Source organism: Phymastichus coffea, unplaced genomic scaffold, assembly GCF_024137745.1.
Source record: "Phymastichus coffea isolate CEN01 unplaced genomic scaffold, Cenicafe_Pcof_1.1 PCOF00057, whole genome shotgun sequence".
NCBI classification, from domain to species: Eukaryota; Metazoa; Arthropoda; class Insecta; order Hymenoptera; family Eulophidae; genus Phymastichus; species Phymastichus coffea.
The window spans coordinates 71159-98141 of NW_026706868.1; the positions used below are offsets into that span (position 1 = coordinate 71159).

The 26983-nt window shown below is 50.8% G+C and overlaps 3 protein-coding genes across 5 annotated transcripts; 1 reads left to right on the top strand and 2 right to left on the bottom strand.

Annotated features, from left to right (window-relative positions):
* Positions 1-528: 528 nt before the first annotated feature.
* Positions 529-7321, bottom strand: LOC131666236 (ionotropic receptor 25a). Of its 3 annotated transcripts, none has more exons than XM_058938724.1 (13): positions 4250-4341; positions 3995-4147; positions 3732-3935; positions 3502-3668; positions 3230-3424; positions 2991-3161; positions 2719-2931; positions 2369-2587; positions 2195-2294; positions 1943-2120; positions 1560-1865; positions 1178-1495; positions 533-1117 (listed from the first exon to the last, which is right to left on the bottom strand). In XM_058938724.1, the coding sequence occupies exons 1-13, from the start codon at positions 4335-4337 to the stop codon at positions 679-681; spliced, it is 2751 nt and encodes a 916-aa protein (XP_058794707.1). In that variant the 5' UTR covers positions 4338-4341; the 3' UTR covers positions 533-678. The 3 variants fall into 3 exon arrangements, with proteins under 3 accessions (XP_058794706.1, XP_058794707.1, XP_058794708.1); XM_058938725.1 differs by lacking the exon at positions 4250-4341 and adding an exon at positions 7225-7321 and having other exon boundaries at positions 536-1117; XM_058938723.1 differs by having other exon boundaries at positions 529-1495.
* Positions 7322-7739: 418 nt separating this feature from the next.
* LOC131666147 (uncharacterized) lies at positions 7740-16164 on the top strand. Its single transcript, XM_058938557.1, has 7 exons — positions 7740-9586; positions 14096-14464; positions 14535-14706; positions 14771-14832; positions 14909-15044; positions 15119-15233; positions 15324-16164. Exons 1-7 carry the CDS (start codon positions 9433-9435, stop codon positions 15438-15440), a joined length of 1125 nt encoding a protein of 374 aa, XP_058794540.1. The 5' UTR covers positions 7740-9432; the 3' UTR covers positions 15441-16164.
* Positions 16165-16284: 120 nt separating this feature from the next.
* Positions 16285-26726, bottom strand: LOC131666146 (uncharacterized). Its single transcript, XM_058938556.1, has 16 exons — positions 26502-26726; positions 26339-26421; positions 26135-26273; positions 25863-26007; positions 25706-25786; positions 25344-25577; positions 24670-25274; positions 23105-24602; positions 22622-23029; positions 22419-22536; positions 22120-22324; positions 21788-21971; positions 21507-21671; positions 21277-21423; positions 21113-21205; positions 16285-21036 (listed from the first exon to the last, which is right to left on the bottom strand). Exons 1-16 carry the CDS (start codon positions 26556-26558, stop codon positions 20804-20806), a joined length of 4395 nt encoding a protein of 1464 aa, XP_058794539.1. The 5' UTR covers positions 26559-26726; the 3' UTR covers positions 16285-20803.
* Between the last annotated feature and the right edge of the window lie 257 nt (positions 26727-26983).

Genomic DNA, 26983 nt, shown 5'->3' on the forward strand with positions numbered 1-26983 from the left:
CCGCGGCCGCCCTCGGCCCTGGGCCGCTCGGGCCCGGGCACCCGGGCCGCGGCCGCGTTGCGAAAGCGCTCGGCGCAAAAACGGCGTCGCGCCTTTTCCCTCCGACTTTCTCCGTCTCGCTGGCGCGGCTCGGTTTTTGCCCCTCGGCCGCCGGCGTAACGCGCCGCCGCTCTTCGCCGGCAAAAAAGCTCGCCGGCCGCGGCGCGGTTACGTGCTTGGCCGCGGAAACGTCGCCGGGGCGGCTTACGCAAGCTCGCCCGGGCGAGGTTGCGCAACGGCGAAGAGGGTGTCGCGAGCGGACCGGCAGGATGCAATGCGGCGCGCCTGGCTCTCGCGGTCACGGCTGATCTGGCGCCGATTGCCTCACTGCCGGCTCGCGGGCTCTTTTTCGAGCCGCTCTCGCGCAACGACGTCCGCGTTGCACGCGGAAGCGCCGCGCGATTGCCGCACGCGGCTGGCCGGCGCTCGGCGACGGGCCTAATCGATTTCTCGCCGGTGGCCGGCGCGCCCCCGTGGAAAACTCGGCGAGCTTGGTGAGGACTATTTATTTGCGAGATATCAGCAGCTACAGTTGACGCGCGTGCAGCGTTGCGCAGGCGTGCACAGAGACATTCGCAGCCTGGGAGGCGGTGGAGCGGTTGCAGCGGACACACGGGAAAGGGAGAGGCGGGGGCGGGATCACTCCTTGAAAGGGAAGGGCCGCGGGTAGACGGAGATGTGGGAGACTCGCGGCTTGGTCGCGGCGTTGGGGCTGGGTTTCTGGTCGAAGACCACGGCGGGCGCGGGTTTGAGCTGCAGCCTCGCCGCGAGCTTCTGGATCGCGATCTGGTCGGCGTCGAGGTCCTTGCCCTTGGCGCTGGCGGCGGCGTCGGCACCGACCCTGGAGCGCGGCTCGTCCTGGCGGCCGGCGTTGCGTCTGCGGTAGTAGATGACCTCGCCGGCGAGGGTGACCATCGCCAGCGCCAGGCCGAACAGCGTGGCTATGAACACGCCGCCCAGGCTCTCCAGGGTGATGCCCTCGTTGTCGTCGGCGTTGGAGCAGCTGCCCTTGAGCGACTGGTTCCAGTACTTGGAGCTGAGCTGCTCGAAGTAGCGGTCCTTCTGCAGGTCGAGGATCCTGGGGGGCAAGGGCGGCGCCGAGCGCGTGAGGCGAGTCGAGGGGCCGTCGGCGACGTACTTGCGGCTGATCTCCTCCTGCAGGTGGCTGCCCTGCTGCACGGCGATGGCGTACGGCTGCTCGGCGAACACCTCGCCCACCTCGGTCAGGTTGCAGTTCTGCGTGACCTTGTACTTGATCTCGGACGAGTCGTGGATGAAGGCGAACTCGGCGTTCTCGCTCTCCTCCACCTTGCGGAAGCCCTCCTCGATGCTCTTGACCGGGCCCACCTGCGAGATGGCCTGCAGAATGTGGCCGTACTGCTCCTTGATCGGGTAGTCCCAGACCCGGTACTCCACCTGGTCGCTCGTGCTGTTCAGGGTGATCTCCTTCCAGACCCTGCGAACCAAGCCGAGCGGCCAGCGGTGCTAGCCACGAGCGCGAGCGCGCGGCCCCCACTCACTGGTAGAGCTTCTCCTCGGCCATCTTCATGTTCTTGAAGTACTGGTGGATGGTGGAGTTCTCCAGCACCGTGTAGTTGATGCGCGACTGGCGCGCCAGCTGCTCGAGGGACTGCACCGGCGACTGCATGCGCTCGACAGTGAGGAAGGCGGCCAGGTTGGCGGTGAAGGTGGCCAGCATGAGCACGACGAACAGCCAGTAGGCGGCCACGAGGGTGCGGCTGGACAGCGCCTTGGGCGCCTCGCCGCCGCCCTGCGGCGTGAACGACGTCAGCGCGAACCAGAAGCTCTCCTTCAGCGTGAACTCCCTGGGCGAGAGCGCGCGCTCGATCAGTCGGTCAGTCGGTCGTGCCGGTGGCGCCGGTCGCGCCGGTCGCGCGCTCACCTGCACGGGTACGGGTACATGTGCTTGTTGTTGCGGGCGCTGTAGGGCGAGTACTTGTCCAGCACCCAGATCATGATGCCCGTGAGCGTGAGCGCGCCTACGATGCTCAGCCAGACCTCTAGCCTCAGCACCGTCATGAACTTGAAGAGGGACGCCTTGCGCACCGGCTTCCGCATCGCTGTAAGCAAACGAGCGCGCGAGTTGCAGTCGGCGACAGCGGCGCTCTCGTTCGAGCCGTCGAGCCGCGCTTACCGATCAGTATGCCGGACTGCTCGAAGTACGGCGCCACGAAGTCGATCACCTCCTCGCGCTCCGAGGTCATCGTGAGCGCGCCGACCGCGATGTCGGTTTGCTAGTGCGGGCAAACGAAACGGCGGCTGAGAAGGCTGTCGACGCTCGAGTATAGTAACGATCAAGGGTGATTACGCCTTTGGCTAGGTCGCCGACGAGGCCGTTCCACTGGCCGTTCACCTTCTGGCCGAAGTCGCCCTCGGTCGGCACCACCAGGTCGTACTCGAAGTCCATCATCAGGGCCAGCTTCTTGATCAGGTCGATGCAGTAGCCCTCGTAGGCCTGGCTGCCGTCTGCCTCCCTGACCGGCTGGCCGCTCTGCGGGTCCACCTTCTTGTAGGTCCACGGGATGGCCTGCAAGACGCGCCGAGGCGCCGGCGGCTTAGCTGGCGAGAGAGAGAGAGAGAGAGAGAGAGAGAGAGAGAGAGAGAGAGAGAGAGAGAGAGAGAGAGAGAGAGAGAGCGGCAGAGCGAGCGGCTGGGTACCTCGGTGGTGCCGACGCGGAAGTAGCGGCGCGCCGCCTCGATGGTCTTGTTGGGCAGGGCCTGGATGCCGGTGGCGCGCGACCACACGCCGATCGCGTCCAGCTGGCCCCTCTGGCCGCCCTTGTCGTTCAGCAGCTTGAGGTCCGCCACCGCCTTGTACGCGACCAGGCTCCGCTGCTGCACCCACTCGAACGTGTCGTTCTTCTCGATTTTCTGCGCACAAATCGATCTCGCGCATGCTCGGAGGCCCGGCTATCCCCGCGTATACTCACGGCCAGCAGCCGCCTGTCGAACTCGGAGAGCGTGGCATTGGCCGAGCCGTCGCTGGCGTTCTTGTTCTGGCACTGCCCCGTCTGCGGCTCCTGCAGCTGGTTCGCCGCCTGGCACTCGCTCAGCGTCTCCACGATCAAGTGGACCAGTCGCCGGAAGTAGTGCGGGAATATCTGCGAAGAAGCGCGAGAGGCGAGAGGCGAGAGACGGGCTCGTACGCACGGACGGCGCGCGGTCGCACCTGGAAGTCGGCGGGGCAGTTGCAGGGCGCCTCGGTGTACATCAGGTGGCAGCAGACCTCCTCCTTCATGGTCAGAACGCTCGCGCTGACGTTCAGGTTGGCCGCGTCCTTGAAGTACGAGAACTCGGCGTAGTTATAGTCGGTGAACACCAGGTACCAGACCTTGTCGCGCTTCACCAAGCCGCCCTCCAGCGCCTTTCCGCGCGCGCCAAAACCAACGAGATCAGTGACAATTCATCCGCGCCGCAGCGTCGCGCCTCCAGCCCCGTTACCATCTTGAAGAGCTCCTCCATCTGCTTGGTACTCGCGTAGATGACGTAGTAGGAGGGCAGGGGCCTCATGTTGCCGATGCGCTCGACCGTTTGGGCCGTGAGCGACTCTATGACCACCAGCCGGATGATCGAGTTGCCGATCAGGTAGTAGAGCGTCTGATTGAGCTCTGCGAACGGGAGAACAAGATGGCCGTTGGCTGCCGGATGCGGTCGCTGCCTTCTCCTCTTACCCTTCTCGTTCTCGAACACGAGGGCGGCGTCGGTGCTGTTCTTGTACATCATCGTCTCGTCGACGGCCTGCACGTACGCGCTGATGGTGGTGTCGCCGCGTTTGTAGACGATGTTGAAGTCGCGCGCGAGGTCGCGCAGCTTGTCCCAGCCGGTCCACGTCATGTCCAGGATCATGGTGATGCCCTTGTACAGTTGTGCGCACACTGCAACCACGCGCCGCACGCCTGAGCGGATCGCCGGTCAGGACGCGAGCGAGCCTCACCTCTGTCGTAGTTGTCGTCGACGAACTCGCGGTCCACCTGCACCACCTTCACGTCGATCTTGACGAGGTTCGCGCCGAACTGGCTCTCCGCCTCGGCCACGACGTCGTTCAAGCTGCCCAGGATCTCGGCATCCGGCTCCTCGATCACCAGCACTGAAACAGGAGGACGATCGAGAGAGAGAGGGGGGTCGGAGAGAGGGAGCTAGCCAGAGAGCGAGCGGGGCCACGGGGGAAATCGGGCGCCGGGAGACCCACGTATGACGACGGGAGCCTGGGAGGCGGCGAGCGCCAGGCCGAAGCCGAGCAGCAGCAGCAGCTGGCGACAGAGCCGACCGCTCGACATCGTCGCGGACACGACGAGACTGCGTTCCAACGGGCGACGGCGACTGGCGGCCGGCCGCCCCTGCCACCCCTGCGCGACGCTGCCGCGGCGCGCACTGCCGCGCGCGCACATTAATGTTCCATCCACCTGCCCATCAAATCGTCTAACCCTTTTCTCTTTTGCGTCGACCGCGAGCTTTCACGCGCTCCGGCGCTCGTCGCCCTTCCTCCGCCTTTTATCGGCGATCCTCGGAGGCGATAAGGGCGAACGATCCGCCACGCGAGCCACGCTCGCGCCCCGATCGGCGTCGCCGTCGTTTCGGCCGAATCGTCGTCGTCGGCTGTCGCGACATTGCCGCTCTATCTCTCCCTGGAATCCGGCGGTTCGTCCACCGCCTCGGACGGCAGCGCTCACGAATATACGCCCGAATAAAAATACTCGCGATCGATTCTGCTCGTTGGTGGCATTTCCGACGGCGATCTTGATAATGGCAGATTGTCACCGCTGGCACATAATCGATAAATCGCCGGCCAGCGTTTCGCGTCCATTAGTGTAACCTGCGGCATTATGCACGACGGCGGGGCGAAGGGAGGCAGAAGAACCTCGGACTCGCCGAACAATTGGTGTGTTGCCGACGATGATGGAGGGACGCGAAATTGCAGGTAATTGCGAGGCAGGGCATACATGTCATGAGCTCGCTCGGCGATCGATGTGACCCAAATAGCGAAACCGCGCGCACATCCGCGTGAATCAACGGCGCGCCTTCGCGGTACGTCCGCGGACGTCGCTCGGAGACGCGCCGCTCGCACGCACGATCGTCGGTCCGCGAGGCGGCAGTCGGATGGCCCCGGCGCGCACACGAGCCTCGCTCGCCGCGGCTCTGCATAATTCAGGACGGCGCGAGCCTGCAATTTCGGGGGGTGGGGGCGGGCGGCGGAGCGCACGAGTCGCTCGCCGATTGGCAGCTGTCGCGCGCGCGAAGATCCCTTCGGCGCGCCGCAATCGATCGAGGCGAGGCGCGCGGACATTCTCCGGCCGGAAAATCGGGCCGGCCGCGGCTTGATTAATTTTCACGCTCGAGGGGAGCTGCGTCGGCTGCCCCGAGTCGGGGCCTGCGGCGCAGATGTCGAGCGGAGCGCGCGCGCGGCCCGGCAGGTGCTGCCGATCGTTTCGTCCGCCGCCGGCGACGGGATGCTTGGCTGAGCCGACGCCTGGTTTTCCTCGGCGGCGAGCCGCGCGATCTCGACGCCAGGTGTCGCGTGCGCCGCCCGCGCCGCGACCGCGAGTGACTGCCGCGCGGACGAGGTCGCGCGCGGTGCGTCACGCGCCTATCCGCGTTATCGGGTAATGGGGCCGGCGCGCGACGCGTCGCCGCGGGATTCCCGAGGCAATGCGTAACACCTCGGCGACTCGGCGCTCGCAGCGAGCCTCCGCTTCGCGCGCCCAGCTCGGAGGAAGCGACGCGCGCTCAATAACAGAAGGCCGCTCTCGCTTCTTTCTCCTCTCTCTCTCTCTCTCTCTCTCGCTCTCCCTCCCTCCTTCGCGCGCGCGCGCGCCAAGGTCACCGATTTTTCCGTCCTCTCGGTCGCGTCTATCTGCGACCACGATCTCGGGATGCTCGCCCGCCCAACGAATCGAACCGGCGGTCCGCGCGCGTGGGTCACGAAACGAGCGCGAGGCCCGACGACGTCCGGACGACGCGTGCGACGACGGCCGACGCCGATCGATACGTCGAATCGCGTTGGCTCGCGGATGCCCCGAGTGTGCGCGCGCGTAAGACAGAGGTCGGCGCTAACGGTCGCAGCGGCGGGCGGCCAATGGCGCGATGGACGCGCACTCGGCCGCGTTCCGTGAAGCAGCGAGCGACAGAGAGAGAGAGAGAGAGAGAGAGAGCGAGAGAGAGAGAGAGAGGAGAGAGAGAGAGAGAGAGAGAGAGAGAGAGAGAGAGAGAGAGAGAGGCTGAGAGAGAGAGGAGAGAGAGAGAGAGAGGAGAGAGAGAGAGAGAAGAGAGAGAGAGAGAGAGAGAGAGTGAGAACGATGCGTGCCAGCGAGCCGTCCCGGCGATTTGCGAGCGGCGACACGCGAGATCCAACAAAAACACACGACGAATGGTCCATCCCCAAGAGCACGTACAGGCCTTTCTCCCTGCGCCGCGACCGGGGATTAAAGGCTCCGGCGCGTGACTGGCTCAAGGCGGCAGAACCCGGAAGGGCGCGCGCGCGCTCGTTAAAAAATCATCGGCGCGCCGACAATGGGCTCCCGCGCGCTCGCCGATTTTCCGCCGGCTCGCATTGTCCGCGACGGCATTTTTCGGAAAATCCGCTTAGGATTAGCCCAAACCCCGTCCTTTCAGGGGCTACTCGCGTCGCGGCTCGTCGGATCCGCCTGGAATTCGATTGATATATTCGTATAAAGGCGATCGTACGTTTCCGAGACGCCACGGCCGATCCCGAGTGTGCGCCCACCGCCGAGAGAAAGCCCATTCATCGCGGGCACGCAGTTGCAACTGCCACGCACACGCGGATCAACCGACAAGGATGACAAACCAAGCCGCTCTCCTATGTGTCCTGTCCTATAGGTATACCGCCCGCAGCCGTTGGCCCGCTGTGGGCGTGCGCGACGCGCGGCTAGCTCGGCTACAAACGTCGTCCCGAATACGCGTGCCTGCGATCGGCCGCGCGCACGCCAGAGAGACGCCCGGAATATCGGATTGGCGCCAGGTACATTACAGCCGTCGATTCGCCAATCGAGCGAAATGAGTGCCCGGCGCGTTCACGAGCACGAGCGCCGGGAACGGGGGGAGACACGGGCGCGCGATCGAGGGCACAATCTGGCCACGCTATAGGTCTCACAACCACGGAAATTCGGGCGGTAGTCACGCGCGCTCGGCACGTATCGCGCTACGTACGAGGGCTGGCTGGTGAAAAAGAGAGAGACAGAGAGAGACGAAGGTAACTGCTCGTGAGCACCAGCGCAGCAGTAGCAGCAGTAGCAGCAGTAGCAGCAGTAGCAGCAGCAGCAACAGCAACAGCAGCAGCAGCAGCAGCAGCAGCACATCAGCAGCAACAGCACCACCACCACCACCACCTCCACGGTGCAGTGGAGGGCCTGCGGCTCTGTGTGCGTATGTGTGGCGTTGTCGCGCGGCGGCGGGCGGTGACGGCGGCGGCGGCGGAGGGGCGCCCCCGATCCGCCAGGCGCTGGCACTAAGCAACGCGGCGGAGTGCAGTGGAACGGGCGGGAGAAAAGGACGAAGAAAGCAAGCTGCGAGAGAAAGAGAGAGAGAGAGAGAGAGAGAGAGCGAGAGAGAGGAGAGAGGATGAGAGAGAGAGAGGAGAAGAGGAGAGAGAGAGAGAGAGAGAGAGAGGCGCGCTGCCTGGCAAGCTGGCCAGCACGTAGCAGCACTGGCACCAGTTGGCCCTTGCTCGCGTTCTCGCGCGGACGGCATCACGCTTCTCTCGCGTGCGCCACGCACGCATCGACTCCGCGCAATACATCTCGTACGTTCGCACACTCGCGCCACGGGCAATCGCTCTCTTTCTCTCGGCGCGGCCTCTTTTTCGCGCGATCCAGTGTCCGAGGCACGTTGCGCCCGCGACGTCCCGACGGAAACTGGGCCCCGGAGCCGATTCAGCGGTCCAACCATCGTCGATCGATCGTCGCAGTCGCCCGAGCAGTGCCTTCGCCGAGAGCAGCGTGCACGAAGAACAAACGAGCGAATCCGCGAGTGCTGCAGTGTACGTGCGCGCGCGCGCGCGCGCTCGCGTGTGATGTGTGCTCCGTGCAGCTCGTCGCATGGGAAAACATGCGTGGGCTGAGTGGCGCGAGAAGGCCCAATGACAATGAGCTGATGCTAGCGCTGCTGCTCTGGGTGCTGCTGGTGTTGGTCTACTGCGTGATCGGCCTGTCGGCGGGGCTGCAGCCAGTCTACAAGTAGAGTGCGAGTCGTCGCGCTCCCACGATGCCATTCGCATTCCGGCCGCCTGCAACTGGGTCGTTGCCGTCGTCGACTCGTATCCGAGCGACAGTCTCCGAGCGTACCAGCATTATGTCCCGCGACCATTCGCCACGACGTCCTCGCCGCCGCCGATGCACGCAGAACAGATCGCAAGGGACGCTCAACTACTTGGTGTTCGCGGCGACAGTGTAGGAGAGCTCTCGCTGGAAGCGCAGTGCTCTCTTTCTCGTCTGTCTGCCAGTCTTTCTTTCTCTTTATCGCACCTGACATTCGCTCGTGCGCGCGCTCTCTCTCGCTCACTTAGTGCCTATATACACACACCTATATAAGCTTCGCAATAGCTCGCAACGATCGCTCGACTACTGCTGCTGCTGTCCATAACCTCCAAAAGAAAGCAGCAGGTGCGATCGTCGTAGCCGCAAGTGTCGGTCTCTATCGAGGAGGCGGACGAGCTTGCTCCTGGACGGAGACGCCAAGAAGACACCAGGTGTAGCGCCGCAGCGAGCTCGCGGACAGACGAGGCTGTGGCGTGGCTTAGATCACTGCTCCGACGAAGACTGTCAACGTCCTCGCGGACACGACGTCGGGTGTTTCGCAAGCGTGTTGACCCGAGGTGTCGGAGTGCTAAACAATTGACCAGTAAGCGCGAGCATCTCGCGCTCTGTCCATCTCTCTGCTCTTGCCGTTCGTCGAGCGCGAGTGTTGTGTATTTCTGTGTGTGTGCCCGCTGTGTGTGTGTGTCAAGAAGAAGACGAAGAAGAAGAAGAAGAAGAAGAGGAAGAAGAAAACCTGAAGAACAAGACGAACAAGAAGAAGCAGCAGCAGCCGCAGTGCGGACGTCGGCCGTTCCGAGCAGACCGAGCTCGACGTCGATTGCGACAGCACGACTTGCTGAGAATCGAGATTATCGAAAAGCGAGCCAGAGTAAGACAGCCAGAGAGATAAGGATAAGCGTCGCTGGCAGTCGCGATAAGAGACAGCCGAGTTGTCGCTTGGTGTTGAGGTTAGGTCGTTTGTTGGGTGCGCGCATCGTCGCGGGAGGAGAGAAAGGAAAGGAGAAGGCGGCGGCGGCAGCGGCAGCGGCAGCGGCGGCACCTCATCAAAACCTCGCGCGAGTAGGCAGCTGCTGAAGAAAGACGGCGCCAGCGGCGGCAGTCGATGAAGACGACGACGACGACGACGGCGACGACGAGGTCGAGAAGGCCGCCTTGTCGTACCCTCAAGAGGCCGGCCCACCTCGACGGAACCGTTCCCCGCGTCCTCACCAGCGCGAGCTGCAGGGCCATGCTCAGTTTCCTCGCTAGACTCTCAGGTGAGTACGCGCGACGACGGACAGCTTCGCTCTGCCGTCGGCGAAGTGTTATCGCGCGCGCGTGCCAGTGCGTGGCCGTGTTTGCTCGAGAAGCGAGAAGGAGATATCTGGGCCGCGAACATCGAGCGAGCGAGCTCGCGCGCGCCTGCGTTACTTTTAAAGCGTCAGGACCGAGCAGCGTGCACCTGCCGATCCGGACCGCGGGGCCGCGATGTCCAAGCGAACGCGTTGAGGTTAGGGCGAGTCGCGAGCGCAGTGTGCTCGCGACCGGGGCCCTCGCGTGTCGCCATGGCGACCGGCTACCCGACAAAAAGGCCTGTTCGCTGTCGCGGAGAGGCTGCGAGCGTTGGCGCTGATAAGAGTGCGGAGCGGCCCGGTGTGCACGCGCGGCGCCGAGGGGCGGGTAGGAGCGGGAAGAGGAGGGAGGCAGACGGGCCGACCGAAGAAAACGGTCTTTTTGGACAGGATCTCTTTTCCGGCAGGCTGCAGACGCACTTCCCCGCAGTCTGGCAATGCAGCCGGCTCTGAGGCGGCGCGGCGGCGCTTGACGAAGGAAACATTAAAAATACACAGCGCCGTCTGTCTGTCTCTCTCTCTGTCTCTCTCTCTCTCTCTCTCTCTCTCTCTCTCTCTCTCTCTCTCTCTCTCTCTCTCTTTGCTCGCGCCTCTCCTTTTTCACCTCTCTGACACACTCGGCCTCGCGCGTTCCGCGCGCACGCCTCGGCGCCCGTCCGTGCCCATTGCAGCGCTGCGCTTCCGCTGTCGATAAGCCCGCGCTCGCGGGCGAAACGGCCGGGCGCGAGTCGCGCACGCGCGCCCATGAATATGGATGAGCCGGCTCTCCACAGCCGTCTCCGCGTTATTGTGCAATTTCGATTCGTGGGTGGGCGGTGTCCCTGCGTGCCTGCCTGCCTGCCCGCCCGCTCGCCTCTCTCGCTCCGCGCGTCTTCGAGCCCATTACGCGCGGGCTCTCCCTCTCCCTTGCCCGGCGACAGCGTTCGCGCGGCCTGTTATCGAGGAGGATGAAGTTACCTCGGCGACGCAAAGGCCGCCGCCGGCGCTTCTCCCACGGAGATTTCGTAGATATTGGCCGGCGGGGCCCTGTCGGGCATGTCGCGCGCGACGAGGCGGGTCTCTCGGGCGGAGCCGCTAATGGATCGACCGGTTCCCTGCGCCTTCTATATACCTGCCGCTGCGCCGGCCCCTCCGCCCGCGGCCGCGCGCTTGCATAACCGAATTCCTGGCGCGCGCGTCAGCCCGCGCAAGCTCGTCGACGTCGCTCGAGCTTCGATCGTCGGGATCGCCGCGACGGTATCGGCCGCCGGCTGGGAGCGTCGCCACTGCATCTTGGGTGGGCATTGCGTTTTTTGCCCCTTCCTCGCGCCGCTCGTAAAAAAAAGAGGAGACACACAGGCAGCGAGCGAGCCGGGCGGTGGCGTGGCACTGTGGGACAGTCGGCGGCAACAATGGATCCCGTTATTATCGGAACGCCGCCGCCGCCGCCGCGCGAGTCATCGAAATCCGCGGCGCGCTCGAAAATCCGCGCGTCCCAGCGTGCGAGCACGGAGACGGTCGGGGCGATCTTTCCCACGAAGTTTTACCGCCAGGTAGAGCGTCGTCGTCGCCGTCGCCGCTGCCCATTGTTCGGGTTTTTGTGCGCGACAGTGCCGCTGCCTGCTCGCCGCCCTTTCGCCGCGCTTTTCCCAAATACTAGCGCCGTGGCTCGCCTCTATTCTTCGATTTGCTTTCAAACACGCACCGGCCATTACCAATTTTCATAATAGGCCCCCGGCCCCGTAGCTTCTCTCTTTGGTCCTTTGTTACGCGCGCGCGCCATACGAATAAAAGTCCTGCGGCAGCTCTCTGGCAAATTGTTCGGGACGCGTCGTCGTCGTCGTTGTCGTCGTGTCCGTCGACGACGCTCCGATTGATACGAGGCAGCCAAGCGCGCATCTGTTCGTCGATCGGCGGCGGCAGATGCACCGAAATTTCGCGCGAAGAGAGAGGAAACGAGAGAGAAAGAGAGAGAGCAGCGTCGTCGTCCCCCCGTGGTCGCTCGCGCTGGATATCGATCGAACGGCGGTGGCGGCGGCAGACGATGACAAATAATCCGGCGCCGCCATGTACGTCTTCCTCTCCGCGACGTGTGCTCGCGCGAATAGTCGATCCGCCGCGGCGAGCAGCGCAACGGACTGCGCGGCTACCTGCCGCAGCGGCAGCGTGAAATTCTCGCGCTAATCGTGGGATCGCGCGAGCTTTTGTTTGTGGGAAACCCCCGCGCTCCAATCGGCAATTTCACGGCTGCACAACGAGCCGCGCGCTCTCTTCCCCCCTCCCCCCTGCCCATTCACCGACTCAATCACCCCGAGCGAACCCTCGGTAGTTAATCTGCCGAACGAGCCGAAAAGGAAAGACGCCAGTTTTTCGGGGAGAGAGAGCGAGAGAGAGAGAGAGAGAGAGACAGAAAGAAAGACGGTGGTTAATATAATTGTTTGGTCGTCGTCGCCGAGATCATTATTGAAATTGGAGCGAGCGCACGACGCGGCGAGGGGTGGTCGTCGTCGATTGCCGCCGCCGCGTCGTTTTCTCGGTGTGCGGTCCAGTTAATGAGAGAGCGTGCCTGCAACAAAAGCGAGGCGGCCGGAGAGGCGAGGCCAGGTGTTTCACGGAGGCGAGCCGCGCCGGTCGTCGGCGGCGGGACTGCGCGGCACAATGCGGCGACGGCGCAGGGAGTAACCGGCACCGGCCGAATTCCGCGACACTGCTCGGGCTTCTCCATATCCATTTCGCGGCGCGCGCGCGATCGATGTCGCCGGGCGATCCTTCCTCCTCTCGCCGCGGACCGCGCGCTCGCGGCTTCCAGCGACATGTGGCTGCTGTCTAGGGTTGCGCGGCCAATTAGGCGCGCGCAGGTAATTCGGTCCCGCGCGCAAGTGCTTCTCCGCCGGTCGGGCGACTGTTATCCGGTCGATTGGCGATCGGAAGTGCGGCTCGTGCCGAAGTGGCCAATTGGCCGCGGCAGACGGGCGCGGGCACGTATCGCGATCGGTGCACGGGGGCGGCGGTGGCGGCGGCGGCGGCGGCCCGCTCGCCGCCGGCAGATGCGCCGCGGATCGTCTTTCGTGCGCAGTTCGTTGCACCCGCCGCTGGCAGCACGCGCGCGGCACGCGACCGCCCGGCTCATCTGACCGCTCGCTCTCCTCTTCCTCGCGCGCGTGCGCGCGCGTGCGCGCGCGTGCGCGCGCGCGCGCCTAATTATCGCCTCTGCGGTTCTCCGCCTCGTCTCTCGACAGATGCCGTCCGGCTCGGCGCTATCAATTGCCGCCTTATCAGCCGGCCCGGCTCCTCGGCGCGCGCGAGGGCTGCAGCTGCGCCGCGGCTTCGGGCGCGCCAGCTGCTTGCCACTCTGCTCAATGCGCCTGCAGCGTCGGCGGCGACATGTGCGATCCCGTTTCGCGGCCTGCGCGCTTCTTTGTATTCCCGAAGCACGCCCCCACTGCATATTGCAGTCCTTCCTTCCTTTCCTTTTTTTCCTCTCTCTCTCCTTTTCTCTTCTTCCCTTCTTTCTCCCTGCCTCTTTGATCAATCATCTGCCCCGCTCTCTTTCTCTCTCTCTCTCTCTCTCTCTCTCTCTCTCTCTTCTCTCTCTCTCTCTCTCTCTCTCTCTCTCTCTCTCTCTCTCTCTCTCTCTCTCTCTCCCTCTCTTTCTCGGACTGGGAATAGCGCTGGCAACGCGTCCCTCGTCCGAGCGATAAGCAAGGTGTGCGCAATCGCTGTTTGCTCGAGATACCGCGGATCGATTCGCCGTCGCAGGTGTGCGAACAAGTGGCATTGTCGCGATAAGCCCCGACGCAAGGACCGCACTTGCCGGTCGATTCGCGCGCGCACTTGGCCATCGGGACGAGGGCCGTCGCGGCGCCGCGGCGCCGCGGCGGCCGAGCCACAGCGAAGAGCGTAGCAGGCAGCTGCGCGCGTATATTAATATTTGGGCCCGCGCTCGGCAGCAGCGAGCCGGAGAGATCACATATGCAGAGAGGGAGAGAGAGCCCTTTGAGTCGCGGGGGCAGGCTGCATCCGGTCCTCTCAGTCAGTCGGAGCGCCAGTTCAGCTGTGCTCTGCCTCGGGATTCTCCGCGGCTGTTTAGAGAGCGAGGGAGAGAGGAGATCGGCGGGCAGCTGGCTCGCGCGCGGCTGCCTTTGCACGTCATTACGCACTTGGCGGGCGGCGAGAAGCGGCGAGAAGCGGCGAGAAGCGGCGAGAAGCGGCGCGGTGCACGCGCGTCGCCAAGGCCCCTAAGCGGGAAACGGCCAATTAGCTAGTTGCAGGAATAGGCAATAATATGTGGGTCGCGGGGAAAGTACGCGCGCCGAGCGGCTAGGCGCGCAATCAGCTGACTCAGCCGGTCGGCGAGTCGGCGGGGATCGCGGCCGCCGGCGGCGCAGAGCGCACGGCCGCGGGCCGTCGCCGCGCGCACGGCTGACGCGGCCCTCGCTTCTCCTCTGTCCGCAGGCAGAAGGCGGAGGTGGCGGCACGCGCGCTCCCCGCGCAGGCCAGGTGCGGGCGCAGCCGGCGCGCGCGCACGGGCGCGCGCCGTCAGTAGCATGCCGGAGGCGGACGAGACGAGCTGCGCGCGCTGCCGGGCCCAGAGCGCCTGCTCGTGCGAGCTGCTCGGCCTGGACGGGCCGCGCGAGCAGCAGGCGCCCCACTGCAGACGCGCCAGGCACCCGCGCCGGCGGCGCGCCGCGGCCGAGGCCGGCCGCGGCTGCGCCCGCCGGGCCGCCGCGGTGCTGCGGCGTAGGCCGCCCGAGGCCGGCTGGCGGGCCTCCTGCCTCGCGGCCACGCTGCTCATCCTCTCCACGGGCCTCATCTCCTGCGCCGGTGGGTAGCCCGATCATCCGGGCCGAGCGCCAGAGCCCCGCCTCACTCACCACCTTGCCTGATCTTGCAGAGGCCTGCTCGTCGCGCTCGACCCCCAAGCCGCGCCCGCCCGCGCCCACGCCCCGGCCCAACATCACATTCCACATGTTCACCTGCCCGCCGGACTACGCCGAGTGGTACTGCCTCAACGGGGCCACGTGCTTCACCGTCAAGATCGTCGAGTCGCTGCTCTACAACTGCCTGTGAGTAGCCCCGGCGCCGGCGCCGGCGCCCCGCTAACCCACTAACCCCCGCTCGCTCTTGCAGCTGCGCCAACGGCTACATCGGCCAGAGATGCGAGTTCAAGGATCTCGACGGCTCCTATCTGCGTGAGTATGCCCCGCTGCTCTTGCCTCCCTTTTACCCGCACCGCTCGCTCAAAGCGCCTCTCTGTCCGCACCGCAGCCTCGCGCCAACGCATCATGCTCGAGACTGCCAGCATCGCGGGTGCCGTCACGATTGCGGTCGTCCTCGCCGTCATCACCTTCATCTCCGTCTATATCCACTGCAAGCGAAAGCAGAAGGAGTTGCGCATGAAGAGGTGAGTCTGCCTGCTGCCGTCATCGGCCTCGACCGCCTCGGACTCTATTTCACTTTCGTCTCGCTTGTCCGCAGCAACGGCAACGGCGTCGACGCGGTGGACGGCCTACCGAGGGACCCCGAGCTCAGGCCCTTTTGCAGTCGCAGTCGCTCTCTCATGATATTCATGGCCAAGAATCCCAACAACTCGGTAAGCCAAACTCTGCTCTCTCCCGTGTGCTGCCTTCCAGACTCTCCCCCTCCCCCACCCGCCGCCGGCTAATTTGCAATCAACTTGCAGACCACTCCACCGATCGAGCACACGAGGATGCCCAGCTGGAATTACCAGCCAAGCTGCCCGGCCGAAGCCTCCGCACGGATGGCGAGTGTCAACGAGAGCAAGCGACCGAGCCAGTAGAGCAAACCGATGATACGCTTCACCCCACAGCTTCCTTCCTCCTCATCCTTCTCTCCTCCTCCTCCTACTGCTGCTGCTCCGATGCCGCTTCTGTCGCCGAGATCGAGCAGCAAAGTCATCCGACGACCACGACCACGACAACTGCCCGTTCGTCTGTCGACGACTGTTCGCCGCACACGCATTCTACCAACCCCATCCCCTCTAATCTTCACCACGAGCAGTGCTCTTCCTCCTCCTCCTCCTCCTCCTCTTCCTCCTTTTCACCACCCCTCCCGCCCGATATCCCTCCTCCTTTTCTCCCTTCGACTTTTCGCATTCGAAGGGATCCCGGCGAACCACTCTCCCACCCACTCAAGTGGCGAGAACCTGCCATCCGATTCCTCCTCCCCACCGACGAACAAATGTACGGACAGGCGAATCGATGGGCGCTCGAACGCAGATGGACAAGAAAGAGGGAACGAGGTGCGCGCACGCCTGACGAGAGGAAATTGCTGCATTCGACATGCGTTTGTATTGTTACTCGACTTCGAAGCGTTCCGTTGCCGAAAAAACTTGCTCGCTCTTCCGCTCTTACACACAAACATACACATGCGCGCGCCCGCACAAACACACACACACGCGCACGCGCGCACGCGCACACACACACACACACACACACATTTATATATAGCCAACTAAATAGAGGAGGTTCGACCTGTAGCTATATTATTATTATTATTATTATTATTATTATTCTATTGATTCCGCGAGATGCATATATTATATATACATATACATATGCATATACATATATATACATATATACATACATATATATGTATATGTATATATATCTTGATGATTGAAAACTGTCTCGTTATAAGATAGAATTTTATATTTTTATTGAAAGACAGTGGCCTAGTCTTTCATACGCAGTTGAAACACTAATATACACCTATAAAAAGATGTACACATTTGCCGATAACGTTGTATACAGATTTATGCATTATCATTGGTGGAAATGATTGGACGTTAGTTTTGAAGCGACGAGGTAGGCCTCTTTTTTCACTTGTACATAGTAAGTTATATTCTAGAATATAAAGCAAATTTTAAATACTATATATATACACACATAGATACACATTCATATATGTAACGATAAATCGACAAAGAAATATATAAATATATATGTATACTACGTATATTTATATATCTATTGGAAAAAGCACACTTTCAAGCGAATAAGGCTGCCACTAAACTCATAGCTCTGACTTGGTCGAGAGCGGAAAATATTCGACAAGTTGGACTGATAACTGCATCGAACGCGCGATAGATTATTGCATTAGAAATATAAATATAGAATGAGAGAGAGAGAGAGAGAGAACAGAGAGAGAGTGTGCGAATGAGAGAGCGGGAGAGATAGCGAGGGTGATAAAAAAGCTCGGATTATGTATAATATACGAGTATTATGCGTAACATTTTGTAAATTTGTAGATATTAATAAGATTGCTCTTCCAGACGTTCTGCTGCACAACAGTATGTCGGATTTAATTTCGTTTTTTGGTTCTCTCGCTCTCTTTCTCTCTCTCCCTCCGTTTCTCGTCTCGATCTCCTTCGTTTTTTTCTTCCACGCTCTGTTGTATTGTTCTTTGAATGACTGAGCGTAGCTCGATCAATTTTCAAGAATTAACAGATAATCTTTGAAGAACGAAACCACGAAATAGAAAAGGCGAGAGAGAAAGAGAACAAATAAATATGTAAAGAAATAATGCATTAGAGCGATTATACCGTACAATTTATAAATAGTCGTTAGTTATCGAAAGTTTAGCGTAACTTTAATTATTTAAATTAAAAGAAAAACGTATCAACCATATTTCGTATTGTACTTGGTTCCTAATTTATTATACTGTCATTATCGATCAATAATTAACTATATTGTTAAACACACAGGTCTACAAAAATCAAACTCTTTTGTTATATTTTGAAAGCCGACAGTGAATTCCAATGTTGTTTTTCCCGTAGATTTGGTGTCGTCTTGTTTCAGTTATCACGTATAGGAGTTCAGACAGAATGAGTAAAAGTACTTTCAACTCTATTTTTATTTTGTTCAATACGATCCTTTTCAGCCGAGTTAAGAAATTCACTTGTAGTTGATGTTTCTAAATTAGACATCAAAGTCACTTGAAGAGAGTTCAACCTTTGAAAAGTTCACTATATTTCAGTTTACGACTAAAATTCAATTCCACATAAATTTTATAGCCTCAATTCAAGAAATGTAAATAACTGCTGGCCCTTTTTATCTTAACTTCGAAACGTGAAAATGAAATACAAGCACTCGTCAGATTTAAGAGGGAAAATGCTATCGGAAGCTACTGTTGATTAGTGGAAGACTAAATCTTGTAGACCTGTGTTATTAATGCTATCCATAACGGTAACAATGTCCTCTTCAATGGTAAGGACGCGCTTATAATGTAGGCAAAAAATCGCAAGAAATAATAATGAAGACGCAAGGCAACGCAATTATAAAGGAGATTGAGTGCCTTTCAAACATTGTATTCAATTTCTCAATACGGAATTTATATATTTTCGCGGAAGGTTATAAAATGAAATAACGGCAGAGATCCGATATGACTATTAAAACTACTACGTAGCAATTGTTAATTCGTGTAGATTTTCTCCTCGTGAATCGTTCATGATAGCCAGTAAATGCCCTCCAGATAATTTTTTATCCAACGTACAAAATCGATTTATTAGCATCACTAAGACTAATATTGTATCAATAATTTTGGGGTAATTTTTAAATTGAAATATACCTTTAGCGTTGGATCGATCGCATCGTACGAGGGAAAAAGGTCGTACGTGCAAAAGTGCATCGAGGTGAAAAACTGAAAGAGACGTAATTCGATGGATGCTTCACGAATGCTTCAAACGAGTAACACGTAGAGCCGGCAGTGGCCTTTGTTTTTCTATCTAGTGCTTAACAATATATTACTCGAATTTCGTTAACAAGACAATTCGATGCTCGTTTTTTGAAAGTAACGGCAATAAATTATTCGTTTTCAGTATTACATCACAAGCTTGATAAATCAACACACACACACACGCGCGCGCGCACATACACACACACATACGCGCGCGCACAAACACATATTAGTCAACAACGACACAGACAGTGGTGGCTTTTTAATTAATCAGACTGCACAGTACTACAGTATAAGCGAACAAAAAAAGAAGCAAACTAAATAGCGATCTCGACGAGATTAACAACGAGTTTTTGAACGAGTGAAAAACCATTTTTTCTGTGACAAATCATTGTTAAATACTTTGAATTTTACTTTCCACTGATGGTTAACACTTTGAAAAAATCACTATTTTTATTCAAACTTCAACGTAATCCTCGAGAGTACGACTAGATAAATAAAATACGTAATTTCTTGTACTCCGATTGAGCTCGTCGAAATTCTTGTCTATTTCGAGATTGATACAAATAAAACTAAATATTGTTGAACAAAAAAACAAACATTTGACTTCTTACTCGAATAATATTATAGACGCGTACAGATCACGACGATGGGTGGTTGACTTCGCTTTGTCAAATGCTAATGTTTTTCAACCGTGTGGAAGGACCATTCATTGTTATGCACCAAAGAGCAAGAAATAAAACTAAATGACATACGATAATATCTACGAACAGTTGAGTGAATATTACAGACGAATTACTTGTTAAATATATATATATATATATATACACACGAATCAATCACTTGGTTAGGAAAGTAAACAAATAAACATAATAATGTTTTACTAAATTTAAATAGTTTGAGAGTTCCGCAATGTTGCGACATAACATTGTACATTATTTTTGTAAAATAGAACGATCTAATACTGAATTCAACTTAAGAACAGCGAAGGCGAAAAAGAAATTGAATACATGTAAGCGATATCTACATGTATTAACATTTAGCGTGCTCTGCCTATGGAAGCTACAAATATGTTGGTTATTATTACTATTATTATTTTATTATTATTTTATTATTATTACTATTGCTACTATTATTATTATCATCATTATTACGATTATAATTATCTCAATTATCATTATTACTACTTATAATCTCGCAAAATCGTATCGTCATCATTATTATCTTCATTGCCATCGTCATCACCATCATTTTTTGTCGAGAAGACACTTGTATTTTCGTTCTCCCTACAATGTTTAATAGCATAAATATTTAAGTATTAGAACTTTCGTTTTTTCCTTACATCCTTATTTATTCATTCAATGCTTCGAAGGCGTATTCGATCGTTATTTCTCATCAATTCGTTTAAAATTTTAAACAATATTTACTAAAATTTTCCGTCAAATAACGTATTATGTACAGCTATTTAGCAATTCATAAGTACTGTGAGTTTTAACGTATTCAAGTTCAATTTAAATAGTAATCGGAGCATCAATTGTAATGTTGACATTCCAAATGAGTTCGTCCATACAATGTCATTGTTTTTCAAAATTTAATACAAGTCAGCTTAAAAGGGTATTCCCATGTACATGAACAAGAACTTTTGATTTTTCGAGATTTTGACAGTGGTTTATTGTTGGTTTAAAAAAATACAAATATAATTTTTTAAATAATTTCAGTACTACATCATTAAATTTTTTTTCCATTTTATTAATATATCAGAGCTGTTGTTAACTTTCTTCTATTGGCTTGCGTTGAATGTAGTCTTAATATAGTCTTTAATCGTCTTTAATATAGTTTTCCTCTTAGTTAAAGAAAGGAATAGAAATTCATCTTTCTGAATCAGTTAATATACCAATAGCTAACTTGCTGCATTGATTTGTTATGAAATATCACAACGAAAAAGTAATTCATCATTTATTAAATCGATATTGCAATGTTAATATTAAAGATTTAGGTACCAATATTTTTCTTGATTATTATGCAACTTTATGTTTGTCCATAGTATATAAATGAAATTAAAACTTGTGAAGTCAAAAAATTTGTTTATACCCGATTTTACAGTGTACTTTCTTTTATAGTTCAATCAATTACTCGTTTGGAATACTAAAATAAATTTCAATTTCATATTTTGATAATCAAGCAATGTTGCGCCAAAACAATGTACAGTATTTTTTTTTTTTTTACAAAAATTATCAATTTCTAAATTCAGTTCAAGAACTGCGAAGATAAGAAAATAAATTACAAATATTATTATATTATCATAATCTCGCAAAATTTTCATCGCGATCACTATTGTCCTTATTGTAATGTTTAATAGTATAAATATTTCAGTGTAAAATCATTATCATATTTTTCTTTATCCTTATTTATTAAAGGACACTATAAAGTATAAAAATAAGCTATCGTCATATTAAATATAAACTAATGGCAGTTATTTTGCTCAGCAACTGGAAAGTTTTGTTGAACAAATTTTCGCCACCATTCAACGTTATGAGTTTTGAGAAAAGAACGAAATTTCTCCTTGGTAGTTTGACGAAGTTCCTTATTAGACTGCCATTTGAACACGCACTTTGCAATCTTCTCGCGGTCAAACGAAAATTTACCTCCTATATTCAATAGACATGATACGATGCCCTCTTCTAAATCATGTGAACCTGTTGATAGCGAAAAGAATTTTTAAAAGTACAGTCTTATAGTCGACAAAATCAAAAGTTAAGTTCATTGTCGTACCTGGGTTGCCACTTAAAACTTCACACAGCTGATCAGTAATTTCTTTTAGGGTACTTTTGAAATTTTCTGATGAAAATGGGCGTACTATATCGCCTGTAATGAAAAAAAGAGCTTAACAACTGTATATTCGAAAAGATAATCTTTAAATATTTTTTAACACTTACCAAGTAAAGTTAAGCCGTCATACATGGAAGGATGAACTTGGTGTACTATCATTTTCTTTAAATCTTTAACTATGTATTCCAAAGCCCAATCAGGTCCTTTACTTTTGCACAGTAAAATAATCGAGGTATTAACACCAAATACATTTTCTATAACAAAACCAAAGTTATAACGGCAATAAAAAAAGGTAAATGATACAAAGAAATCATGTGTCGATATAAATATTTTTTACCTTTCAAATTATCCATAAGCTCTTGTTTGAAATTTTCAACTCTAAATCCACAATTCGGATATCCATAGTAATCAGTTAGCAACCTTTTCAAAGGCATAAGTTTAGAGAATGGCCTATTAACATTTGCGGACATAATAATGTGCACGATGGTTTTTACCAGGATATCTGAAAAAATAATATTTATTAATATTTATAGATATAAAAATCTAGTTATAATACGTAGGAATAACAGCTGCAAATTTATAAATGCAATACGCAGTCAAGTTTTTATAGAAATTTACCGTTGTTAGCATCGTGTTTCGGAAATACTTCTGACCAGCATGTTAAAGCAATGTAAATAATGTTCATAGCTCGTGTGTTGTAGCAGTAAAGAGCGTCGCAGAAAAGCATCCGAACTTTCTCTCTGTCTTTTTTAATTTTATTCAAGACAACCAATATGCGAAAGAGCCTCTCCACGGTATGTATCTAAAACAGTAAATAAAGAAATGGTATTTATTACAGACTCTATTTTACTTGATTTATTATTTGCATGATTGAGCTCTGGCATCCTTTAACTAATCAAATCTTTAAAAATATATTTAAAAAAATCTGCGCTAATAAAGATATAACCAACCTCTAGAGGTTTGCCTAATCTAAATAATTTATATTCCAAGCCTTTTCCAACATCATCCATAAATTCTGGCTGTTTTTCATTTATTGTTGTAATCAAAGTCACACATTTTTGCTCAAATTTAGTCATCGGTGGAGCGGGAGGTGTATACGTTGTATTGTATTTAACGTCATCCAAATATTCCGTTGATGCATATTCTACCAATACTCTAAAATATGTAAAAAATATTATTAAAATTTCACTTCTATATAACATTCTATATATTATTATTATATCTGTCGAAGATACTTAAATATACTCACACTGCAACCACTTCTAAAGGAGTTATATTTAATAGATTTTCTACAACTTGTAAAAGAACATCAGTCGTTAAAGGCTCCGTTTCAATTAAGACCGAGAGCTGGTCACGTATCGGACCCTCTATAAAAATAGTAGAACGTGTGATTTTCATGCGCGTTGATAGTTAAATTGTTACTTAATGAAATTTAAAAAAGTCTATATTTACCATGTTTTTTTAAGTGTTCGAAGTTCTCTTGCTTACTGTCTTGATGTACTCCCAATAAAAAATCATTAAAATATGATACGATGGATGTGTTACCTAGAGAAGAATTGGTACCGTCAAACGGTAGTTTCAATTGATTCTTGGTTGGTATTTTTCTTTTCTTTTTTTGAGTCTGTTTACTAGTTGACGGCGTAAGAAGACTACCCGTCAAACAGTTATTTGTACCAACATCGTTGTTAGCGACTAAGGAATCGCTTTCTTGCAACCGCCTACTAATTCTACGATCTTGGATTTTTGGAGTCACCTTGCGACCTCGTAAATTTCTGGCAGGTATTATTTCTTCATCTTCGCTGACCTCAGGGGAATCCTTTTTTAATTCATCCAATGACTGTTCATTTCGTATATTCTCTCCTAAATAAAAATAAAAATCATTTGAAAAGAAAAGTTATATGAAATAATTACTCAAATAGAATAAAAAGAATTTACCTTTATTATTATCACTTGATTTTATATTGGCACAATTGTCGGTACCCTTCATCTTTTCTGTCACTGTTTGTGATATTCTCATATCTAATTCCGAGAGTTCATTTGTTGCGTCTGGTTCTTTCTTTTGATGGTTACTTTCAAAATTCTCATTTCTTTTGAAATCTGTTTCCGTTATTAGTTGGTGATTCTCATTCTTGGCTATCAATTCTAACTTAGTATTAGCCGAAATGGGTTCTAATTTTTCATTCTTAAAAGTAGCAGATTGTTTGTCCTTATTTTGTTGAGATTGAGCCGATTTCGCCAATTTTAATTTTTTTGGTTTTCTCAATGTATCAATTGTATCTTCCATTTTCTTTTTGACTCTTTTATTAACATATTTGGGCTTTGTTAATGCATTTTCAGATTTAACTTGTTCTATTTCAACAGTATCTCTTAATTTTTGTAATATTTGTTCTGCACATACTACTTCTTTCGCTTCACTATTATCTTTAGGTACATGTGCTATTCTTTGTTTTTTAGTTGGAATATAAGTATCTCTTAAATCACTTTGAGACTCAGTAGGCTTTATCACTGGCTTAGAATTGATTGGGCAATTACTAGTTTTTTTTAATTTGTTTATTTTGGATATAATCCGTTTTTTTGTTGCAATCAACGATTTTCTATACTTACTATTAATTACTGGTCTTGGAGCTTCTTCAGAAGAATTATCAGATTCTATGATATTATTGCATTTCCCTCTCTTTTTAAGTGTTCTACATGCTACACGATGCTTTAAATTTAGCGAATCGTCTGAAGAATGTTCGTTCTTTCTTTTATTTTCAAGAACTTCTTCTTGAACATCTATTTGTTTTTCATCTGAATTTTCTATCTTGTCACTGTCAGTTCCAGGTGACTCAATTACTTGAAAGAATGATTTACATTCACGTCTTTTAACATTCAAATTCAAATTCCTATCAGTTATACAAATTGTTGATGTTGAAAATAATTCATCATATTCCGATGATGAAGTAGAAAAAGTTCTAATTTTTCTAATGTTTGGTAGTGTACTTTCAATTTTGTCGAAATCATCTAGACTTTTAAGTTTTAATTTTCTTTCTAAAGCTAATGCTTCATCAATAATTTCATTTTTTTCAATATTTGTAAAAACTGTGTCCTCATTTTTATCTACTACAGTTTCATGATTATCATATTCAATAGGAATCAAATTACTATTATGAGAACTTTCACTAATTGTATCAAAAATATCATCACTATTTACTTTTGTTAATACATCTAAACTTAAATTATGTTCACTATCAATAGTTTGTAATACTTTTTCACTAATGCAATTCATTTTTTCATTAATAGGATCTGTTAATACTGGATTACTAACACTAGATTGCATATGACATTCATTCTCATTTTCATCATCACAGACCTTATCCTTATTAGTTGAATTCACTATCACTGCATCTGCATTTATATCTAATGTGCTGAGAGATTCTGTATGAGGAGGTTGCTGAAAGAAAAGCAGATAAATAGAAACAGTTATCATTTAATGAATAATAAAGATTAGTAAAAAGTACCATAGTTTTTGATACACATGAGTCTACATGAACCTGATGTTTTGATATTACATTTGGAACATGAACAGCTGGAGATCCGGAACAGTCAATCTCATTATTGTCTTTAAGATTTTCAGATTTCTTTTCTAATTGGTCTGAACTATGCTGTAAATTTAACTGAATATTTTGAATTTCTATATCATTCTCCACCTGCCATTCTCTAACTTTTGATTGTTTATCATTCTTCGATTTAGTATGCTTCTTGTTTAATCGTTTCACATGTATTTGCTTATGTTGACTAGGTTTTGCATATTCTAAACACTTTTCTCCATTGGGAAGTTGTACAATAAATTTAATATTCTTTGATGGACAGCATTGTCGATGACAGTCATTGCCTTGTTTTTGCTTCCACTTTTTCTTTTTAATCTGTCTTTCCAAGTTATTTATTCTTCTATTTAATTGGTCTATCAACATAAACGAAGGTCTATCGGGTTCTTCATGTATCTTTTTACTCTTTTCAATTGCCTTTTTATCTAACCTTCTTGTATATGAATTTTCATGGTAATATTGATCAAATGTATTACTGACAATTGACTCAGACTGTTGTGAACTTGATGGTACTGATCCTATAAGCATATGAAAAGGACCAATAATTGTAATATGTCAGAAATATGCATATTACGAAGAGTACTTACTTGGGGAACATGGTGGTGAAAATTGATTTGTTAATGATGGTGGAGGGGGCGATGACATAATTTTAAGAATTTGTTGTAAGGGTGGAAATTCTGATTGTTTTTCACATTGTAAACAATATGCTGAGTAAGGCATCGTATCATTATCTGTAATCGTATTTTTATCCCTCATTTGTGCTTTTCTGGGTAGTACCTTTTTGAAGTCAGTGTTCACGGAAACATCATGTTGACTAGTACCTGATAGAAAATGGAAATGAAATAGACAATTAAGTAGGTATCTATATTATTAATTGTTCAGGATTTCTTTGAAAAAAAAATTACATTTCTTGAAAGAATAAAATCATCATAAATTAATAGAAACTTACGGTTTGTTTGACTTGCTTTAGTAGATTTTTTTGCAATAGATTTAGAAATTTTGTTTTCCTGCTGCAATTTTTTTATTTCATCTGTAAAGCAATAAATTTATTTTTAACTCAAACGTAATTTTTCATCATTACTTTAGAAAAATTGAAAATTCGATACCTTTCAAATGAACACTGTCTTTTTCCATCTCTCTAATCTTATATTCGAGTTGTTCGATGTGCTTCTTTTTCTCATCTAATTCAACTTTCTGTTTGTCAGCTGTATATTTATGTTCATCTCGAGATTTCTCATAATCTCTAATAGACTAAACATTTACAATATTAGAATTATAACAAAATTATTAATAAGTTTTCAATATTAAAATTTACCAATAGTTTTATTGTATTATATTTTATTATTGCACCTTCATTCTCTAATATATTTTTACTTACCAACTCCAGCCTTGTGAGTTTTTCACTTGCAGCATTATACTTGTTAAAAAGTTTCTCTTTGTCAATTTTTAACTCATGAAGTTCTAAATTTAAATCATTATATTCTTTCACTTTATGGTTGAATTGTTCCAACAAGTCCCTTAAAATTAAAATAAATGGAGTATTAGTAATAACATGGAGAAAACCAAAAAGTTAATGGCTTACTGTGCAGTGCACATTTTCCGTTTAAGCAGAGCCATCGTATCTTTGTAAAGTTGATTATCTTTGGTGTTCTTTAGATCGTCATCCTGTCGAAAAGCATAATAAATATTGTTTACTGTTAAAACAATGTATAACCTAGCAACCGGCATTTCCAATGTCAACTTACACGTGAATGAGAATCGTCTTCTTGGAAAAATTGATTTATAGGATCGAGTGTCATCATTGCAGGAATCTGTTTCTTGTTTTTATTTAAAAAACACTGGCTGTCAATTACGCATTAATACCTTTACATTGCTCAAAACAACAAAGAAACAATCCTTAAAACGTTTGTGTTATACTGATGATCACGATCGCCTGCTTGGCTTGTGCGCTTGTGCCTGTAAAAAATGCCTCCCCATCTCACCTACTCGCTTCGACACTCCAATTCGTTCATTTCATGATCATTGTGAATGTGTAAGAAAACAAATGCGTTTTGTTTCGTTTGAATGTCATTGATGATAAACATGAATGTCCGTAATCAAGGGTATTTTTATTTTTTTGGCTTACCGGTCACCTTTCCTATATTTTATTTTTATTTATTTTATTATAAATGATCGAATTTCTAAAATTATTTCTACACATTTTTGGGATATTTTTGTTGATATTCAT

Coding starts and splice junctions, on each gene's coding strand:
- LOC131666146 (XM_058938556.1), bottom strand. CDS start 26,558: ATGATGACACTCGATCCTATAAATCAATTTTTCCAAGAAGACGATTCT. Junction 24,603..24,669: donor CATGTGTATCAAAAACTATG/GTACTTTTTACT, acceptor CTTTTCTTTCAG/CAACCTCCTCATACAGAATC. Junction 21,972..22,119: donor GATTAGGCAAACCTCTAGAG/GTTGGTTATATC, acceptor TTACTGTTTTAG/ATACATACCGTGGAGAGGCT.
- LOC131666147 (XM_058938557.1), top strand. CDS start 9,433: ATGAAGACGACGACGACGACGACGGCGACGACGAGGTCGAGAAGGCCG. Junction 9,587..14,095: donor TTTCCTCGCTAGACTCTCAG/GTGAGTACGCGC, acceptor CTCTGTCCGCAG/GCAGAAGGCGGAGGTGGCGG. Junction 14,707..14,770: donor TCGCTGCTCTACAACTGCCT/GTGAGTAGCCCC, acceptor TCGCTCTTGCAG/CTGCGCCAACGGCTACATCG.
- LOC131666236 (XM_058938723.1), bottom strand. CDS start 4,337: ATGTCGAGCGGTCGGCTCTGTCGCCAGCTGCTGCTGCTGCTCGGCTTC. Junction 4,148..4,249: donor CCAGGCTCCCGTCGTCATAC/GTGGGTCTCCCG, acceptor CTCCTGTTTCAG/TGCTGGTGATCGAGGAGCCG. Junction 2,932..2,990: donor TCGACAGGCGGCTGCTGGCC/GTGAGTATACGC, acceptor ATTTGTGCGCAG/AAAATCGAGAAGAACGACAC.